This window comes from Epinephelus fuscoguttatus, linkage group LG9 (assembly GCF_011397635.1).
Source record: "Epinephelus fuscoguttatus linkage group LG9, E.fuscoguttatus.final_Chr_v1".
In the NCBI taxonomy this organism is placed as follows: Eukaryota; Metazoa; Chordata; class Actinopteri; order Perciformes; family Serranidae; genus Epinephelus; species Epinephelus fuscoguttatus.
Genome location: NC_064760.1, coordinates 10,049,321 through 10,071,828, shown reverse-complemented (window position 1 = coordinate 10,071,828; position 22,508 = coordinate 10,049,321). Strand labels below are relative to the sequence as shown.

Sequence of the window (22,508 nt, the reverse complement as noted above, 5' to 3'; positions counted from 1 at the left end):
GGAATTGTCAAAACTTTACGTTCCATTATTTAACAAACATAAGCAGTACATAAACATTGAATATGTGGTCTATAACACATCATATCAAGTTGTAAGAAGAGATAAGTTTCTTCCTGTGGGCACCCTCAAGTCGATGCTGGTGTATAAACAGATTATCTGGCTCACAGGATGTGGACTCTGAGATAGGCAGCCAAAAACACGCTTTATACCCAGACGTTACCACGCTCACTGCGTGTTACAGTTTTCAAATCCTTGTCGAGACATGAAACTAGTCTCACATAGCCAGACCTATCTCCACGCTTCGTTTTAGCGCTGTGAGTGAAACAACAATTTCCGAGCTAGCAATGTACACGCTAAAATTGCTTAAGAAAAGTTAGTAGCCATGCACACACTAATGTGTCCTGGGCCACAGTGAAGGACGGCCTACTCAGCTGACGTCCTTGGTTGCCCAACTCCCCGCCGGGTAGGCAAATTTTCTGTTGCTGCTGAAGCGCAGTGCTGAAGGCACAATCAAACGACTTTTAATGTTTTATGTGGCGATTTGTGGGGATTTTGTCTTTTTAATGCCAGCACATGCCTTTCCACCAAAACAAGTTCCCTCCCGACACCATTTTCAAAGACCACCATTGCTGCATCTTGGGTTTACCGCCATCTAAGATGATTGTGATTGCTTTAAAGAAATACAAGCAACTAAGAGTGTTTTTTTCCTCTTAGCTCAAACCTCCGCACAGCACCAGATAGATCTGGCTTTGCAAGACAGATAATCAACAATATAGAAAAGTTATAATCAGGGTTGTAATAATATAAAACAGGGGTGTCAAACATATGGTCCGTGGGCAAGAATGGCCGGCCAAAGGGTCCAATCTGGCCCAGTAGATGACTGGGTTAAGAGGTGTAAGGTTTCAGGATATATTTCTCTGAAAAAAGCACTACTTATAGATACTAAACATTGTGCAAAATATTGTCAATCGGCAGCTTCAGTACAAAAGAATCTGCATCAGAATTCTATCTTAAAACAATACATGTGGAACCCTATTGCTAAAAAATGGAAATGACGGAGAAATGCACGTTAAGACTAAGAAGTGGACTGAATGTGGTAAAACTGAGACATATTATTGAAATTGCACTTGTTCTGTTGTTTGTTTAAGACATCTCAGGTTGTTCATCTGTTTTATAAAAGGATGAATGTTTACAGAATGTACTTTTACCTGTTAACACATAAAGAAAGGGAGAAATTTGGAGCTATTGTTATTTATAAGTTATTTTGCGATGGTCTTATTGGTCCAACCCCCCTGAGGTCAAGTTTGTCTGTGTGTGGCCCATTATCTAAAATGAGTTTGATACCCGTGATATAAAGTATGTCTTCATATTAGAAGTTTTTATATAAGCTATAATTTACAAATACTGTGCATTAATTAACACTTAAAATGTAATTTTAACAGCCTACAACTACATTACGTAAGGGATAATGTACAGTGAGTGGATCATCATTGCAAAATTAACCCAGACAGGGGGTGATGCAGGATCTCAACATGAAGTGGAGGGGTCTCAAATCACCTTGAAAGGGCTAATTTTGCAATAATTGTCCACTCACTGTACATTATCCCGCTTATTACACAGCTACTTATTAAAGAAATCAATATTTTGACACAAAAAGTTGATTTAAAAATGATCTTATTGCTCCTCTAAGCATCTATGATCAGAACTGCGACCATAGTAATGTTCTTTTCTTCAGTAACAACACATCTTAGGATGCTGTAGTTTACTAATCTCAATTGAGAATTTAACAAAGCTGTGCCATAAAGTATGTTAGAAACCATTCATTAAATCTGTGTTCTTATAAATGCTAAATAATGAATTAATAATGTCCAAACTGAGTAGCCACCAGCTACTTTGATTTAGGTTTCAGCAACATTGAAGGGAAAATCTAATCTTATTTTGTTTTGGTTAAAAAAGGTGTTTGAAGATACTCTAAACATCTCTGCGATTTACATATATTTCCATCAGCCCTTTTTCTGATGATGTGGGTTGTACAAAGAAACAAAGAGTTGAGTATATGAAGAAAGAGGAGTGGTAGAGAGTGTGTTTGTGACCAGAGCCCACCCCCATGATGGATAATAATTATCTACAACACCTTTGGAGGACTTAACATTCATGTTCCCCTCTCTCAGCTCACAGCAGCGATCACCACCTCTGAAGCCAAGACCCAAATGTTAAAAAGCTGCGATTTCACAAGTGGATCTGTTACATGAACCATCTCTGTGGGCGTCTTGAAAACAATGATCTTTTTCATCCATTAAGCTTGCGTAACACACACCTACGGCCACTCGGAGCACTCAGGGCCCCGTCACTTTAGCCCGCGGAGCAGAGCTGTCCTGGCAGCACTGCGGGGGTCGGCTGCGGTCATTCTACGGATTCACATGAATGTGGGAGGCATTTGAAACGGAAGACTCGATCAGAAATGTGCCACAAAAGCTGCTCCCCTCTTAAATATAACCTTTTCAGTTTTGCCAAGGTGAAAATGCGTGTGTGGGATGCCAGGGGGGGATTTGCAGGTATTGGCAGATTAAAGTTAATGCTCGACCGCAGTCGCTGGGGAAGAGAGGGCTCTGAAAATGTTTACTAAGCATATGTTGCAAGGAAGCCTGTGCAGGGGTCCACTCTGCTGCATGAGACTGTATATAGTTGATAATTAGCTCACTTTTGTCTAGAGAGATGTCATCTGCATTGCATAAGACTGTCTTGTTTCTGTCATCTGCACATTGAGCGCTTGAATCACAGGATCAAGCGGAAGATTTGTCTTGGGAACATAATGTTAAGCAGCATAGCAACAGCGAGATCAACAAAGTGCAGGCTGACACTAAAGGCACAGAAACAACAGGACCTCTGCGTGCACTACAGACATGCATGCATCAGTCTATTTAACCTCCATTTGTATAAATGCACTCAAACTTACCCACCTTTGGAAACTGTCCTCACCAGAAACAATGACAGTACTGGTTGTTTTTGACAAGAAGTTTGACATTTTCTTGACAAGCGACCTCTCGCGACTGTGTGAATATCGACCGTCATCTCTCTGAAGCGAAAGTGGACGTAACATGATGTCGTTAGAGCACCACAAAACCTCTCAGGGAGGATGTCGGGTGTGTGGCTGGGCATAAAAACTTTGCATCCTGTATCCCACAAAACATTTAATGCATTCTTTTAATCATGACCGTGTTATTCCCATAACCTAAACCAACGTAACCACAGAGGAGTGTGTCAATAACAAACAGCTCGCACGTATAAAGCCCCATTATAATACACAATGACTCTCAGAGTACTATCAGGAAAAAAACATTAAGCAGGGCTCGATGATGATATGACCCGATAAGTCTGCAGCACGATGAATTAACACATTTACATGTATAAAGATAAAGACAGAGCACTCCAGCACTCTATTATAGTCTTAGCCTCTGACACAGCCCTTGTATGGCTGCCACATTAAAAACATCATTCTTGGGGGGAAATGAAGTGAGGCCTATTTCCCTGGTGACAAGAAGACATTTTTGAAATGACACATTCAAAATGACACATTCTGGTTCAGGTTTTCAAGGACGCCTCGGTCATGAAACTCACTCAACCCTTGAAATAATAAAAAAGTGTACATATTCAAATCAAGAAGGAATAGGAAATTAATAACCAATTTTTTCACTGCAGTGGTTATATGACTTTTCCCCCAGTAACAGTGACAGAGAAAAGTTTTTAACAAAGTGGTACGATATTATCTAAGGCCCTTTTTACACCTGTATTAACACGCATCAGGTCAGATCAAAAGGCCAGCTCTACGTAAAGGTGTTAACACATCCAATGCATCCTCAGCGTGTCTTGAGATCTGATCAGTCCCTCCAGGATTTCATTTTTCTCAGCCAATTCCTGTGGCCTTGCAATTTTGTCCAATCACTGCAACTTAACCTCAAATTTTACCATTTAGAACAGATAAATCTCATTTTATTATAAAGCTGAGCACAGTATATTGATACACTCAGCCCCTCTCTCTCTTTGTTCATCACGAGACTGCTTCTGCAAGTGTCGGGCCGCTTCGATGTTTGTGTGAGATTAACAGCTCAGTGTTGACTGCTAACCACTGCTGTGGGGCTTCTGCCCAATCAGCACACTATGACGAGTAGTGATAAGATCATGTTGTGTTGTGTTAGCTTCTGCTAACGAGGAAGAGAGAGCAGGAGGAGAGCCTCACAAATAGATTCTGATTCTGTGGAAAACATTTAAGACAGCACCACAACTATTTTTGCAACTTTCACTTGCCCCCACAAAACAAAAAAAACAAAAATACAGCTATAGACATTGCAACATTCATGGCATTGTTTAGAAAAACTGCTGTGAAACCAGGCATTTCAGGCCACAACAATCTCACAAACAGCCTGCAAAATCCCGGAGGGACTGTCTGACCACTCAAACCACATTGAGAGGTGGTCTGAGTCACATTCTTTCAGCACTGTTTACACTAATGTGTCCTGGGCCACATTGAAGGAGCACCTACTCAGCTGACCTCCTTGGTTATCCAACTCCCCACCGGGTAGGCAAACTTTCTGTTGCTGCTGAAGCGCAGCGCTGCAGGACTGTGTCTGGAGCCGCTCTCCTCTTCTGCACAATCAGTTTGTCCTGGTAAGCATGAGATAACACAGCAGCAGCTGTTAAACGGTCACAACAAACTCAACTCTGTTGCTCAACCTGTTAATAAGCATAAAGGTACGTAAGCAATGTGATGCTAACAGGTAGCCCTGTTATTGTGTGTGTGCGGGAGACTCTCACCTGCTGTCTTCGGCATGTGGCTCACACTCCTGCAGCACATTTCCTCTAGCGGCAGGGATGTGAAGGGACTGCAGGGTGCCACTGCACAACCTCCTGCAGTCTGTCCCTTTGAGTCAAACTAATGAACTAGAGCTTAAGTGTGCATATAGCACGTCAAACCTCCAGCCAGCTAAAAACAACGACACATTTTGTCTTTGCAAAGGGAAATCATGTATATGTTTATTTGCATATAGAGCAAGGAAATAAGATCAGATCACAAGTGGTCACTGGAGACGCATGTGGAGACCCAGTCTAATACCTGGTGTGTACAGACAGACTTAGAGCTGACCACCAGTGATCTGATCATCCGACGCATGTTAATACCAGGTGGAAGCAGGCTCTTACTGTAAGCCATCTGACGTCACAGGAGGATGCGTAACTGTCACACTTCCTGCTTCAGCAGTGTGTCAGTGTTTTCACAGAAGTGACGTTTGAATATGAAGTGGTTATGTACGTGATGAGGCATTTCCTCATTAGCAGCCTCTTAAAGCCGAAACTATTGTATCATTTCCAAACTATCAGACATAACTTTCAGGTTCTTCCTTCATATCTCGAATTTTTTCTGTCATTAATGTTTTTTCTTTAATGGCCATAGCTGCAAAGGGAAAACAGTGGCGAGGGCAAAATGGCTGGGAGGGGAAATTGGTTGTGACATGAGGAACTGAATGAAGTCCAGCGGGACTTCCTGAAGCTTTTAAAGATGTGGTGGAATTGGGTTTCAGACAGGCCCTACCCAGAAATGGCTGCTCCTATCTACACTGGCAGCAAGGTTGAGAACCTGATACGCTTCCATCATTCACTCAGTGCTCCTCTCTCTGTGCTCCCCCCTCCCCTCTCTGGCCGCTGTAGTGAGATGTGATCCACGGGGAGAGCAGTGACTCAGTCATTAAGTGAAGAAGCCAGAGCTCTGTGCTTTATTTAATCCAGAGGCCAGCATGAAATCAAATACAACCCAAATAAATAAATGTTAGTAAGCGGGTGACAGATTTAGAAAATGCAGAAACATGTGCTGTGTAAAACATGTCATTAAAGGAAATCAGGTCAGGGTCAGGAAACATGATGATGGTTTTTGTCAGATTAGGCCATCACAGCGTTGTGATACATTTTGGCCGTGATCTGGCAGACTGCACGTTGGACTCGGACCAATCACAGCCCGCCATCTTTCATGACATACACCAGGAAAGCATCACAGACCAGTTTGACTGTTCCACCAACAACAAATGTTTGTCTGTGTAATAACAGTTTATGAATTAAGATGAATCTGGAATCATTCATATGTATGAATGTGGGCTCTGTCTTCTGTCACTGGGTAGGAAAAAGGAAACAGGATGAGTGTGCAGAGGGTGACACAAGGGGCCGCATGTATTATTGATTGATTTGGTTTTCTTCTGACTTGATAAAATGAAAGCAAAAATCATTGTTTCTTTGCTTTACCATGTTTCACAGTTGAAAGAGCAGCTTTTACTCCCATTGGTCTGTGTCACAAAACGTGTTGTAGAAGCTGGAACAGAATATGTTAGACATGGCGGTCTTTTAGACGTTTGATGCGCTGGTTGTCTTCCACTATAACACATTGCATAGGATAAAAACAAGTAATTGTTGCACCTGGTGTTCATTTTCTTTCCAGATGTCTAACATCTGTCGGCCGGGCTATTATCAGGCTGATATTGTGTAGTCTGATCTTAGTGTTATCTGTTAAGCTTGTGTAGGAGAAGTGTGACTTTCTTGATATTTTATTGAGTTTTTTTTTTTTTATTCATTCATATATTTTTATTCAAAAATACAGAAGAAAATCCAACAGAACACTAATAGTCAAGTGGACAGTGTGCATCGGTCTAACCCAGTGGTTCTCAAGTGGTGTGCCGTGATGCCAACCCAGGTGTGCCGTGGGATTTTGTGATCATGGGAATATTCAACTGGCCCTAGAATATATTAGTATATTGTGCGCACCTATTTCCTAATAAAGAGGCAAACTCTAGCTAAAAAATGTAATATAATTCAATTAGATTTAAAATCACGAGGAACCTATTTGTCGCCATTGGCACGTGGGAATAATAAGTGTGTGACATCTAAAGCCCTGTTTGGCAGCCAGTGTGAAGGATGATATCATTTAAAAGGAGAGAGCCGTGAGTGGGACAATGGATTGCTTTATTGTACGGAGCAAATTTAAAAAAAAATCATGAAAACTACCTGTTTTATTTTTTTCTCATTTCTATAGTATTATAGAGACATGAAGAATTAAACTTGTGGAAAAGACTCCCTCACACTGTCTGAACTGCAAAAACAATTATTTTTATGCTGCAACGTTTCGGTGACGAGATCTTCATCAGGCAAAACCACTAACCACAAACTTAACAGTACCACATTTTAAATTTGTTTGTGTCGCAGCAGTGTGATTTTTGTGGTATATGACAGGTTTTTCGTTGTTGGGGTTGAATTTTCCTACATTAAAGTTGCAAATGTATGAGTTAGGACTTATTTATAAAATGAATGTTTCTAAAATAAGATGTGTTGATGCTGCAGCTCTGTTTTCTGCAACTCTGCAACACTTTTTAAGCAATAGACAGAACCAGAATTTGGCAAAACATGTAAATAATAGTAAGTAAGTAAAATTTATTTATATTGTGCTTTTTGCAGACATGGGTCACAAAGTGCTTCACAAGGGCACTATACAACAAGAAAGAAATCATAAGGACAAAGTGTGAGCCACGTCGTGAAAAGTGCACAACTAGCAAAACTATTTGCACGTGCACAAGAGAAAGAGAAAATGAAAACACTAATAAATAAGAGTTCATTCTTAACAGCAATGCACAGCTCTGGTACATACATGTTACGCCTGTCTAAAGTTCGTAACTGTCTTAATCGGCCTTTTTTTCTCCCCAAAACAACAACATTTACTTGTCTCAATAAACATGTCGAAATATTTTTAGTAATATTTTTAGTTACTGAAACTGTTACTAAAAATATTTTGACATGTTTATTACAATAGTGTAATAAACATGTCGAAATATTTTTAGTAACAGTTTCAGTAACATCCCGCCGTGTGGAAGTGATAACTTCCACCTTGATGTGCACTTCATTTACCCCGGACTGGTTTTACTTCCCCTCCTCCTCCTCGCCGCTGCCTGCATTCATCACCACTATCAGTTGAGTGCTGTCAGGACTTCACCTCCGGTCATTCGCTGAACAGTTTCCTGATTATCAGCTGCATATTGGCGAACCAAAACCACCAGTCTTAACTGAATTAGCACATATCAGCCGCTGCGGTTCAAGCTAGCAGAAGAATGTCAGCCTTGTTTGTTTGAACTGCAGGAAGAAAAGGTCAGTAAAGCATCAAATCATTTCGTGACAGCCTGCAGCAGCTCAGACAGACTCATCTGTGACTGTAAATGACAAACTGATCTGGTGAAAATTCATTCTGTTATTGCACAAACACAGATCTTACTCATCTCTTTTCAGCATTGTCATATATTGTATGTTCTGTGGAAGCAGAGGGTGATAAGCTTGAAAGTTGATATTTACTCGTCACATAGATAAAGAGAACTATAACTGCAAACTTCATGTTATCGCTGCCTGGTTAATGTGGTCTCTCGTGCAGTGTTGAAACATGTCCACAATTATGTAACATTTCAAAAGTGATTGTGCAAGTGACAAGAAATATTTTCCTCTTTTTAGAGAAAAACATTTTAAAATAACTTTTCTGGTTTGTTGCCAACAGTGACTCACATGAGCGCTGGTACCAGAGTAATAAGGCTGCTGACTATAGCCTGTTCTGACTACACTGTAAAAATTATTAGATTGCTTCAACATAAAATTATGAGGCTCCTCTAAATGTGGAATTGAACTGAACTAGTGCTGAAAAGTTCAGTTTGTTTATGAGCTGTTCTGATGTAAAACTACAGAGGTAATTTCATTTAAAGGGGCTCTCCACTGACTTATACACAGCCTGTGAAAGCAGTTGTATAATATCTTCTGTGGCTCCAAAGCTGTTCTGTCTGATAAAGTCATCGGGGTTATCTTAGCTTTGGTTTGGAGTCTTTAAATATTTGATAGACAGCACGTGATATAAATTAGAGTTTGAAAGATATAGGTATTTCAGTTTAATGAAAAGACACTAAGTTGCATTGTGGGCGTTGTAGGATCCAGCATTTTTGTATCTTGCCTCATACTGCTAAGTTACTGGCAGGATATCTCAAGCCCCTTTTACACTGCCTGTTCAAGGTGGAAATGGCACGCTGTTATTCCACCACACCGTTCTTCATAAAAGGTACGATCGCAGAATGGGGAGAGGAAGTTGTCTGCGTTTAAACCAGCAGTCGAGGTAGTAACAGCACCGAAACGACAGCCATAACAGGACGGGTGTGATGTTTTGATGACGTGGTATGTGTGCAATCTATCACAGAGAGATTTAAAAAGCAGCAGTTAGCAGCTAACTCGAAGACGAACACCAACTGAGAATGTCCGCAAATTCGGAAGACACTGAGGACCAGATCGACTGCCATATAAAAGGGGAAGCAATTAATTGTTATTGGCATGTTTTGCTGTTGTGTTCTGTTTAGAAAGCGCTGCTGGCACATATGTTATATGTCACAGTAGAGGCCAAAGCTGTTGTGTTTCACGTCAATGCCTGTCATGCCTCTTTTGCTTCCAGGATGCCAGCATGCAATCTGAAAGCACACTCTGAGGCGGTATGATGCTGCCATTTGGTTCTATGTAAAAAAGCAAAGGCGGCATAATGAAGGTACTTTGTAGCAGCCCTGTAAATATGGCTTCAGTCTCTGCTGCAACTGTTTTGTCTCCATGTCCTTCGACTTTGTAGGTTAGGAAAATAAGTGAGACAAACTAAAAGAATTACGTTCATTCAACAACTCCTCTGTTAGGGTTTGGTAATGACAGGACTTGCTAGTTGCCAATTATTTTTATTTTTTTTCAGCATTTTAAAGTCTAATCCTTCATCCGTCACGCTGCCGACTCATTAAATTTTGAGCCGTGTTGTTTGCTTGCACATTCAAACTGAATGCTGAACTAGAAGTATGAACTCTGGTTTAAGTTATGAAGTATGGAGAAGTGGCTAAAGTAGGAGCAAACTAGGGCTAGATGTTATCAAAAATTGAACTTGCAACACTCAAAAAAACAACAAAAACAAACAACAAAAACAAACAACAAAAAAACAACGTATTCTTCGTCATGTTTTTAATTTGAATCTTGAATTTGTGACTGATGTGAGTTGCATGTGTGAAAAAACACCCATAACAAGATTCTATCGTTTCATAAAAGTGGAGAAAAAGAAGCTTATGAAGTCTTTTAACTAAAATATTCTGCATGCTGGGAAGTAAGAACAGTAAGCCGTACATTTAGGCTATTGAAGTTTGAGTTACAATCTAAATTTCAGGTGACTCAAAACTTTTTTTAAATTCTACAGAAGTCGTGAGAAAAGATGTTCATGAGTAACCTCTACCGAAAGGGGAGGACAGACGCTGTCCACGCCTAACCACCCCTCCATAATACGCATACACACACGAACACACACCCTACCCTCTCACTCACTTGTTTCTTTCTGTAGCAGGAAGTGAGTCGCACGCTGGAATGCTGGCTGTAGTCAACGAAACACATTACACATAGAGAGAGGGAGGCAGAGAGAGAAAGGGGGCAGAGCCATTGGGCAGAAGCTGATCCACACACACACACACACACTTTGAGAGCCACACACTCCCATTCTCACACAGCAACACTCGGGTGTGCGCAGGACGATATGCCGCAGTCACACCAAAGTCTCGGGACTTGGAACATGCCTGTCGGACCGACTGTGGACTAACAGCGAGGGGGATATTTTAGACGGAGGGACCCTCTTATCTTATCAGGTGGTGGTGTCACTCTGGGAGCAGTTTGGAGAGTTGGGGGTGAGTGTCCACACTACAGCAGCACTTAACTCCTGCGTGAGGCTCACTACAGCTCCGTCAGGAAACTCCTCTGTTTTTGGTTGTAATTTAAAAATCTGACTCGTCTCCGGAGCCGGGAGCTGGTTGCAGTAAAGCCTTCAAGTCTGGAATGTGAAACACGACTTTGATGTTATTTTGGATCTGTCAGTGTGCAGTGTGTGCTGCCAGTAAAAGGGGTGTGTGTTCTTCGTGTTTGGAGGGGGGGCTTTTGGCAACCTTGAAACCAAAACAAAGATGGAGCTCCTGCTGTGGGGGAGAATGTGTTAGAAATGGTTTATAGATGCAGCTGTGATTGATTGATACGTCTCGGAAAAGTTTTGAGCGGCTCGCCTAGTTGCTCGCTACTTCTCTATGAAACTCTTCTTCAGTGCCCTTTTCTCTTTGCCATTATGATATCGGTGGAGTTGTATTTTGGGAAGCTAAAGTCAAGAGTCACTCGCACATTCTTGGCATCAGTGTCAGGTTCTATTTCAGAAGTGGCAGGGTTAAGGTTCGGGGTATGTGTGCAGCGCAGCCACGCCGTTACTCCGAGGAATTCTGTTTATGTTTGCAGTGTGAGAGGAGGTTGGACGGTCAGCTGCAGCTCAGAGGGGATGCTGGTAAACCCTTCAAGCCTGGATGCTGTTTTCATTGACAGTCACTTCCTCCTCTGAGCTGGGTCTAAAGTCTTGCATAACCAGAGTTTAATCTTTGTCCTTCTTAAGGGTCTGGTGGGTTAAAAAAGCCGGTGTGCCGTCTCACCACTTACTCAGTTAAACGGATTAACAGAGTGAGGAACCCCCCCACCCCTGCTTTCCAACCTCCTCCTCCAGCTCAGACCAGGGGTGCAGATTAGGGATTGCGCTGGTTCAGTCAGACGGCAGAATGGATCTGAGGCTTTGGCGGTGGGCTGCTGGGCTCGCAGAGTGAAAGGCTAGTGATGCATGTGGAATGACATTCCAGACGCCCAGGCTTGTTGTATAACGGGAGGGGAATGGGAGGCCACTGAGGCAGGGGAGATGTCAGTCAGTCAACTGAGAGAGGGCTTCAGGGTTTAATTTGAAAATGAGACACTGGCCGCCTGTCTGAAACCAGATCACACAAAGAGTCTGATGGCAGCATGTTTGGGAGCATATTAAAGTCCACTAGTAGAGTTTATGTTTATGGGATCTTGTCAGTTACCTGCAAGCGCTTGCATTTGCACTTGATTTGCCAAAACCTGTATGACAGGTGCTGTGCAAATAAAGCTTGACTGATTAAAAGTAGGCAGCAAACTGAATTTTAATGACAACACCAAGTCGAGCTTTAAAATGCAGACAGAAAAATTGTCTGTGTTTTTTAAGCCTTTCATTAAATCTGCGCTCTCATGGAGTTGACATACATACATTGAGCAATCTTAAAGCAACAGGTGCTACACCAAGCCAGGTGCTTTCTCATCAAAATCACCCTTTACAGGAAAAGTTTCCTCTTTTACCTTTGAGATGAAGGTTTAAATCGTGTTTTTGTCTTGTGGCATGGGAACCATTTCCATGTTTTGACCTTGGAGCGTTGACGTCACCAGGCAATGTGGCACTATATTCAATACATGTGGGTTTTATTTCCTTGAACAACAAACTTTGGCTGACGTAAGGCGTCCATGTTTGTTTGGGTTTGAAGGTCCAGTGTGTAGCATTTAGGGGGATATGTTGGCAGAAAGGGAATATAGTATATAAAGTATACTTTCTTAATTGTATGATCACCTGACAATAAGTGTTGTTGTGCATTTGTTACCTTAGAATGTGCTGTTTATCCCTACGTAGGGAGAAGGTCCTTGTCCACATGGTCCACCATGTTTCTACAGTAGCTCAGAACGGACAAACCAAACACTGGCTCGAGAGAGGACCATTTTTGCGTCAGCCACTATAGTTAGCCCCTTCGTAATAAGCCGAACAGCATTTTTAATGTGAAGCAGCTTCATTCAGTGTTTTTACCGGTTTAGATCACCTTTTCTGTTTGTTTTGGAGAGGAGGAGACCACTGCTGATAATTTGGTTTCTGGTTAAAACCACCTGAAAGTCTCAAGTTACACAACTCGTCTGCAACGAGCCAAACAACATTGGAAAAACCCTGCTTTTTAACATGAAGCTGCTTTATTCGATGTTATCACTGGTTTTATTCACTCGATCTTTTTGTTTTGGAGAGAAAGAAACCTCTGCGGATCGTTCGGCTCCCGGTTAAAACCTCCTGAACAATGAACACTGAAGGAATTCTAACCAGGAGTTCACACTTGGCGTACAGTTTCCTCTGGTTGCAGTCTGCCATCCTCGCAGCCAGACGCCAATCAGTCCCACACACTGTTCCTTTAAGGCACTTCCATATTATAGAGTGCCAGTTTAAATATATTAAGATTTCAGAAAAATCCCAGTTTCCCAGTTATAATTACAACTTCAAAGTCAGACACTGTTCATTAAGGCAACTTAGATATGATATGAATGTGGTCTGTCACGTTGTTTAAAACTTGTGGCTTGTTTCTTTTTTGATGAGTGGATTTGGGGGGTTGTCTGTCTATATGTGCTGCGTCTTTATGTATTTATGTACCGCATGTTGTCTGATGTATTTTTCATGGCTTCTGCAGGGTGAGTCTCCTTGAAGACACAATAAAGTGAAGTGAGGTGAAGATAACAGTTTTTCAGCATTGGCATATAAAATTGTGCAGTTGGACGCAGCACACGTAACAGCATTCTGGTGTGGAAAGTGTGACACAGATAATCTTTGCTCAGCGCTGTGCTCTGTTATAAATGAGTTACATACCTGTTCAACCATCTGGCTCGTTTCCTATCCGTCTCTTATCTGGTTGTGTCAGCCAGCACACACTGTAGTTCCCAGGGAAAAAAGCACAAACCTTGCATCAACCTGCGCACCCAAATACCTCGGAGCTGAATTATTAATGGCAAATAGATTGTGCACACACTTCGGCATCATTAGTAGCGCTAATAAAAAACTAAATATTTGTGTGGGTCAAACTTGTGACGGTGGTGATTGCTGCAGAGATACTCACACGTCAGTCCAACCAAACATCACATGTTTGTTTTAGACATATTTGTTGTCTGATTTACATTCATACACCACAGTTCTCTCACTTTGTATTTGCTCAGGACTAGTCATAGAGCAGTGGAGGCTTTAATCTCCAAACAAGACACGTTTGTGTTAGAAAAGCCCTCCCACCCCCTCACTCTCCACTGCCATAATCCCTTCTTTAATATCTCACGTTGCCAGTGGCATTTGCCTCCTGCAAAATGGAGGATTGGATTACTAATGTCAGGAATGTAATGGAGGAACATGATTGAACATGTCACTTTGGTGCTTGCATTTTGTGGCCTAACGTGTTTTGTGATGCGCGATGGGTGGAAGCACTCGCTTTCCCCAAAGAGGAGTCAGCCAAGAGAGGCTCAACAGGATCAGAGTGGGTACCGACTCCAAACGTCTGTAAAACCAGATCAAAAGCGCTCGCTTGTTTCTCTGAAGCTGCTGCCCAGCTGACAAATCATCTTTGCTGGAAATAAGTTGCAAAAGAATTACAACGTTTGTCTTCTTGTGAGAGAAAATACTGAGTAAGCTCTCCGTACTGTAGCTCTGTTTGGCCCCGTGGTGGAATTCAGGCTTGTGTATGTCGGGGATACAAGCAGAGTTAAAACGTGTTAAACTGAGGCTCAGGCAAAGCAAACAGCAACCATCAGCATTAACCCCCTCACTGCCTTTATGCACTGAGCTCGCTGTGGGTCCGGTCCAGTCCCTCAAGTTGTCTTTGATTTCAGCTCATGCGCCTCAGCACTAGTTACTGTGAATTATTATTTGACAAACTGTTGTTCAAGAGGCATCAGAAAGTTGACAAATTAGTCAAGTAAAACTGCAGCCCTGTCAGAGAGACAACAGAACGGCTGACAAAAGAGGAAAAACACAAAACCCAACAAAGGCTTGCCTGTGAGGCAGAAAGAGAAAAGCAAAGCAAGCTTAATCGACTTTTAGAAAATAAAAGGCACCACAAAAATCATTATTTGCTCTTCGCCAAAGTGGCAGGTAGAATATGGCCAGCTCTCTGCAGCTGGCTGGTATTTATTTTCCAGCCTGACCAAGCTGTACCCACAACATGTAGCCACAAGCCCGGGGCTCCACAGCATTTAGACCATGCTGTGCTTCGAGGTCTGCACCTGTCAGTGTGATTGATGAAAGCCGCCACCTCCTCAGCCTCCACGCAGGTAGCCACACACCACAACTCACTGCTCACTTCACTGTGAGCACTGAGAAGTTTCTACGCCTGCAGTTACTCACTGTGTCAGTCACTCAGTGAAGCTTGGCATCAAAAGACCCAGTTTATGAATTAAAACTTGACTGTGAGTTAAAGCAAGAATGAGGATAAAAACATAGGGCCGCAATTAAAGATTTCATTAACGATTAATCTGCTTTTTTTTCTGGACTCATCATCTGGTCTTTGATGTAAAAACACTAGCATGAAATGCCCATCACAACTTCCCAGAGCCCAAAATGACATCTATAAATTACTTATTTTGTTCAACCAGCAGTCCCAAACCCAAAGATACTTCATTCATTGTTATATATTAAAAAATAACGAGCAAATCTGCATGTTTCAGGAGCTAGAACTAGCTAATGTTTGTCATTTTTGTTTAAGAAATGACAGTCAGTTCTTTTTAATCGCAACAGTTGCCGAATAATTTTCTTTCAACTGTTGAATCAATTTGACAAAGCTTCAAAAAACAAAATTAAATAGACTGTAAATCATTACAGTAGTTCCCAGCCAGGGTTCGGGGCCCGCCAGTGGTTCCATAGAGTTCTGGGGGGTTCCCAGAAAAACTGGGAATAGTTTATTTTCACTATTTAATTCACTATAGATAAAGCCACCTGTGAGTAAGAGTCATAAGAATGACAATGCTGTGGGACTGTTTCATCGGTGTTACTTCCTCTGCGGTTGTCTCCTCAGTTGTTGACGATGGGGCTGCAGCTAACGATTATCTTCATTAGCAATTAAACTGCCTCTTATTTTCTTAGTAAATTGATAAATCATGTTGTTAATAAAATGTCAGAAAATAGTGAAACAAGCCCTGTGTAATTTTCCCAGAGCCTGAGCTGACATCTTCAAATGGTGTTTTATCTGACTAACAGGCGTAAAAATCCAAAGTAATTCAGTTTTTTATCATGTAGGACAAAGAAAAAACATCAGATTCTCACAATTAAGGAGCATGACGCCTGCAGATTTCTGGCTTTCTTCCTTAAGATATTGTTAAAACGATGACTCAGTTATGAAAATAGTTGTCAATTAATTTTCTGTTGAATCAACAACTCGTTGCAGCTCTGGCTGACAACTATAAAATTCTGGTTTTGATTATATCATACAACCAAAATGTTTTTAGACGGACATCCCTGGTGCAGATTCTTATCAAACGAGGTGCTGTGACCTAATGTGTATCATACAACAGGTAGTTACAACCAAGTGATCTGATTGGACAACAAGACATTTAGAATGTGCCCAAATCAGCATAACAGCACACCTGGCTCATGACCAATGACGTTAAAGCACACCCTCTCATGTAATATTGCTTAATTAATTTAGAGGTCCTTGACACAAAAAAGGTTGAGAACCACCACCAATTATATTAGAAAATATATGAAATTAAATTTGAAAAATTATATTTTATTTTTCATAGTTGATATTTTATAGTAGTATTATCAGATAATGATAAGAAGACATGCAATAATGAATAAAAATAAATAAATTTAAATACATAAATAGACAGATAATGTCATTAAGGCTGCAACTAGCAACTGTACAATGTCATGTAAATTATTATTAATACATATAACAAGTTCAGAGCCCATCCCAACGTCTTCAAGTTGTTTTGCACAACCACCACTGTAAAACTCAAAGGTATTTAGTTTGTTGTTATAGAACTTTGAATCTGTGAATCTTTGCCATTTTGCATTAAAAAAAATTACTCAAGCCATCGATTATCAAAATTGTTCCAAATTTATTTTCTCACCACTGACTATTGATCAACTGAGTTATTCTCATTGTTTCAGCTCCAAAAGTTAATTGTTTGCTCTATTGTATGTTATACTTCTTTCAGCTCTAAATCATTAAGAATAGATGTATGTCTTCAGTTTCCAGGCCACCTTGACTCAAAGTGAATTTAAAGATAAATGTCCCACTTGCTGGCTACTGAATCTAAATAATGCAAAACTAATCTGCACAGCACGAGGCGAGGGCACTCAGTCCCGACAGCGGTCTGTTGTTTCGGAGTCGCTTTAGTTTATCTTACAAAGCAATCACAAACCAACGAGATGTGGGTCACATTCTGAGCTGAAAGATGTTAAAAATAACAAACAAGGAAGCCGTTGTGTCTGCAGTGAAGTCGGGTGCCGCACAAAGGCTGCATTCTTCACCAGGCCCACATCTAGGATCTTCTCATGCTCAGAATTTCCATGGCTTTGGTCGTTTTGGTCTCTGCTGCTTTTAATACTCCCCCCGCTTCCCCAGCTCATTAGGAGCCAGGCATACTGTACAAACTGTGACGTCATGAAAGTGGACTTTTCCAGAGGCGGGTGTTTCCCTTCAGGTGGGAGGGGTCACAGCTGAAAGGAGGAACTGTCCAGTCAATGCTGCTCTGTTCAACATTTTAAACAGACATTCCATACTGCATATTTAAAATGTCGGGCAGATATAGACTCAGACATTCAAGTGATATGTCTGAGCTTCTTGGCTGTTGGTGTCAGAGTCAAAATTCAGAAGTAATATACATTTACAAATTGTTAATACATGTTAGACTGCTCAGCTTTGATTAGGGAAACGCAGGCTTTCTAATCATTTCATTCATTTCTTTTTTTTTCTGTCCAGTTTTGGGAAGCGATCAGCAGGCAGCCTGCGACGTGGATGTGAGTGCATCGTCCTGGAACCCTCAGAGATGATTGTGGTGAGTCCCATTGTTCACACTTTTAGCACACAAGTGTCAAACACACAAAACGGAACAGTCGTTTTTTATTTTTGACGAAGCTTTTCCCACCCAAATGATAATTTTCTGTCACTAACCTGAATCCAAACACCTGTGTTACATATGTGTAAAGCATAGTACCCTTCATTTACTGCAGTGTCAAACTCTGGTTCTCTGTGGCACAAAAATGCATTTACATGTCATTTATGATTTAAAATAATATCCTGGTTTCAATGCAAACCAGCAGTGTTGACAGAAGTTTAGCCTCAGTTGTCTCTGATGTTAGCAAACTGGAAAATTGTGATTATGACTGGTTTTGTAACTCATTTAAATGTAAAGATCGAGCTGCACCCATGTGTATCACCAAACTTACATGACCTACAGCAGAGTGTAGCTGTAACTGGGGAATAACATCCCTGTGATGTTTTGCACTAATCTTTTATAACTGCCTCCTGTTGACATTTCATCACAGCCTTAAAGCGCAGCTGTATTTAACTCCGTCATCTTTAATGGAGTCCAGCATGTGCGGGGTTGCTCGAGTCCACGGCTGGTGGAAGCGCTGTCCCAGTTTTATGGCAAATCAAATGTTGGCTCACAGACCAAGTTGTTGAGAGCAAATCATTCCCGTCTCAATCATCTGTTGACCAGAAGCCCTCGCAGATCCGCAGATCAGAACAGATGCAGTTTTGCTGATGAAAAGGACGAATAGCAGAGACAAACTCATCGTTGTGCACGTTCAAAAACAGTTGTCATTTACAGCACTGCGAGAAACTGTATGTACAGTATACTCACTGTTAGTGTGAGTCTGTTCATTTGATGACGCACGACTGTAGATCAGATAATGCTGGACTTAAACTAAACAAGTGATTTCACTGTTGCAGACAAATTTCCAATGTCAGAATAAAATCATGAGAGTTTTGCTAGAGTTGTAGCGCTCTCACATGATCTCAATTGTTTGTTGTAAGGTGGTCATAACACTGTCTTAAGTCAGTCTGTCTCTAATCGTGATGGTCTGATAATATCAAACATGTCTAATATCATCATCAATCAAATACTGAAGTTTAAAGACGTGAACATCGTCAGCAACCAAAAGGTGCGCTCTCTCCTGCACCAAACAAGAAGCAGCAAACCAGATAGACAGTAAACATGCAGGGGAGTCAGTAACACAATTAACCAACAGAGGCTGGTGGCGACTTGAGGTGACAAATCTAAAATGTAAAGTCTGTAGGCAAATGTAGTTTGTCTTTATAGATCTTATTGAAGCCGAATTGACAAGAATACTGTCGACATATGATACCTTTTATCTTGTGTTTCTAGAGTATTGTGTTTTTGCAGACACATGCAGATTTGTTCATATGTCTTATTTCTTTAAGGGAGTTTGGCGCAATATTTTCCCCGAAGGAGCAGGATGGGAAATAATCTCAAAATGAATCTAGCTGTAGTGAAAATGGTGATCCTGCAACATTCCCAGTGTTCGCAAAATCTTACAGTCTGTGACTACATACTCACATTAGAGTTGTACCGATACTGATACAATATCAGAAATGCCTCCGATACTGCCTAAAATGCGGTATCGGGTATCGGCGAGTACAGCCTATGACCAATCGGATACCACGTAATGCCTCATGTCATTTCGCATACGCACGCTACAGGCAAACGAAACGGAAACGGAGCGGCGTTTAAAAAGCATTCTACTGTAGCCTTTATAATGTCTTTTTTACCAAATTGTGTGGCTGCACTTTAACCTGTGTCTTGATCTGTGTCAACACTGGATAATAATAATAATAAAGTTTTATGGCATTAATTCTACTATTATGTATTTATTTCTTAATATTTTACAGAGAGTTTTAGGAGTTGAGACATACAACAATTCATATCCCATCCATTTTTATTTTACGCACTGGTATCTGATCAGTACTCGGTATCGGCAGATGCCTAAGGTTCAGGGATCGGAATTGGTATTGGGAAGGAAAAAGTGGTATCTAACTCAAATGTCTTCAGGTGTGAGAAAGTGTCGGACTTTAATCCTTTAAAAGTCTTTTCAAAGTCTTCTTGTGTGTCGTAGGCAAGAGGGGAAAATTGCAGGCTCAAATATGACAGGATAGGAGGTCTGGAGAGTTTAATCAAAACTGGACTGGAGTTTGTTTTAAGATGTTTCCCTGTTCATCAGAAAAGCTTCTTTAGTTGCAAATTTTCATAGGGAATATTACCAGTATTTCTCCCTTTTGAGCTAATCATGTCTACCAATAGGGATGTCCATCAAATCACAAAATATACAGATCTGCAACTAAAGATTTGTTAGATTATTAATTAATATGCAGATTATTTCCCTCCCAAAACTTGACATTGCAGTAAAATGCCAGAAAACAGAGAGAATGTCCACATTAATTGCTGAAAGCGTGTTAATGTTGAACATCAGTACAAAATTTAACATCATAAACAGAGAAAAGCAGCAAATCCTTAAAATTGACAGGCTAGAGGTAGAGTATGTTTTATGACTTTAATGATGAATTGATTATTAAAATAGCTGCATATTATTTTTCCTGTCGATAGACTAATCGATTGTTCGCCTAAGCATTACTACAGGGATAAATCCTGTCTTATCTAACTTCAAAATTAGTGATTTGCATTAATATCTGCACTTTGTATCATCTGAAATATTGAGGTGAACCTCATAGATATACGGTATAAGATAAGAGGAAGAACATGGTGTTTTATACTTTATATTGATGCATGTAATTGTACATTCTGTCATTTATAATTTACACAAATCCATCATCCGACAGATTCATCTTGAAAGAGGAACTCGGAGGAAAAACGTAATTACCATAATGAACATTTTGTTGACCAGTTGCAGGCAACAGAGTGCTGAGGGACAGTGAACAAAGCTGTCTTAATACTTTCACTACTTAAGCCAGCAAATCTGCGTACACTGTGGCGAATGAAGCCAATTCGTGACACCATTTTGATCACTGATTACCGTTTCCCCACCGTGAAGATGTTACTTCTGATATGGTTTCTCACATATAGAGTACATGCCTGCATCTACCCGCTCACTCTCCACCATCTCTAACACATACAAATCCTCCCTGTTGCCATCTTTTTTTTTTTTTATAAAGGAAGACATGAAACATACCCCACGTCTTGACAGCATATAATAACGGATGGTTGGCACCGCTGCAGCCACAGCACATCACATGCTGTAATTGCTGTCTCCATGAGTGCGCGTCGTAGATGGGGGGGCTTCTGTTAACTGAGCCTGTATCAGCCACTCACAAAGCCCTCAGTAATAACACCCTCTGCTCTGCTCTGCTCGCTACAGACACTTTCTGGCCTTACCCCCTTCTGCTATAATAGGTGCCAACCCGCCCTGTAATTACTGAGGAGGGTTTTTGTTGCTGCTGAAATATAGATACATATGGATAAACCCCCCCTCTGCTGCAAGTTTGAGTTACACACCGAAGGATGCACACAGTTCCAAACATGGGCAGAGACTGACGCGTCAGAAGGAAAGAAAAAATAAGCTGCTCACGTGTCCGTACTGTACACAGACACACACACACAACATGTACACATTGCTCCGAGATTTGCAATTAGACACACAATCACACTTATGCTCTCACTCACACACAGCTCCCCTGCCGTTGTCATGGCAGCAGTTGGTACGGCAGAGAGAGAGAGAGATTTTAGTGGTGTAATCCCAAAGGCTGAGTGCTGTGAAATGTGAAGCCGCAGTGAAAGTAGCGAGTGAGAGTGAGAGGAGGAACGAGTCCAGAAAAAAAAGAAGAAACTTAAATATGTCATTCCAGATTGACCCAAAGCCGCCAGGCAGCAGAGTGGTCCCGTTTAACCAAAAATACTTCAGAAAACTGTAGATTATGACTTCACTGCCTGCGATGTCAAAGTGTCATTCTGTGCCAGTTTCCACTTGGACATTTTTTTTTCCCTCCTCCCAGCTCATTAAAAATGGAAACATGGATTTTATCTTGTTTTAACATGTAATTTCATTGTGGTTGATGTGTTTAACAGAGACGCAGAGAGTTTGCTTGTCTTTAACTCCGCCAGACTCCATCTGTGTTCATCACTGCCTTGTCAATCAAGCTCCTCTCCATCTCCCTCCGTCGCTCTCTTTCTCCCCCTGTCTCTCTTTTTGTGTTGTGAGCACCCTTTGACGTAGGTGTGCATCGTGCAGCCCACACACACTTCTATTTTTACGCAATAAGAGGGGCGGGAGGCAGGCAGGCAGGCAGGGGGAGGAGGTGGGAGGAATCAGAGATGGAGTACAGGAGGGTGGGGTTTTTGGGTTTGAGCGTGTGTGTGTGTTTTGGGGAGGGCGTGAATGAAGATGAAGACAGTCACTCCCCCCTCACTCCGTCTCCCTCCCTCATTCTTGTTTCCAGGTGGACTATATGGATGAAAATGAGGAGTACTTTCAGCGACAAGCCTCGCACAGACAGTCCCGTCGGCGCTTTCGGAAGATCAACCAGAAAGGGGAGAGGCAGACAATCATCGACACCGTGGATCCGTACCCCACCGGAAAGCCACCCATAGCCCGGGGATACCACACGGTGAGTTGCACCCTGAGCTTGTGTTTACCCCCGCTGCGGTGAATCTCTGTGCGCTCAGTGTTGCTCCTGTTTGTGTGTCGTGCTCCTACTTCAGAGCCTATTGTGCAGTCATGCTTCAGATCATAGTTGGACATGTGTGTTCCCAACTTTGTGCTGTCTTCCTGTTTGCTGGCCTCAGGTGACCCTTGGTTG

The 22,508-nt window shown here is 41.5% G+C and overlaps 1 protein-coding gene across 12 annotated transcripts in view; it reads left to right on the top strand.

Moving 5' to 3' along the window:
- rapgef2b (Rap guanine nucleotide exchange factor 2b) overlaps positions 1-22,508 on the top strand; it is a 151,632-nt gene that overhangs the window by 59,247 nt on the left and 69,877 nt on the right. For 10 of the 12 annotated variants that reach the window (XM_049585093.1, XM_049585100.1, XM_049585097.1 and 7 more), the window contains exons 5-6: positions 17,655-17,730; positions 22,149-22,316. In XM_049585093.1, coding sequence (XP_049441050.1) covers positions 17,655-17,730; positions 22,149-22,316 — 244 coding nt within the window. Of the gene's footprint in view, positions 1-8,034; positions 8,173-10,490; positions 10,752-17,654; positions 17,731-22,148; positions 22,317-22,508 lie in introns of those variants that run through there. The other 2 variants (XM_049585102.1, XM_049585101.1) reach the window with 2 other exon arrangements.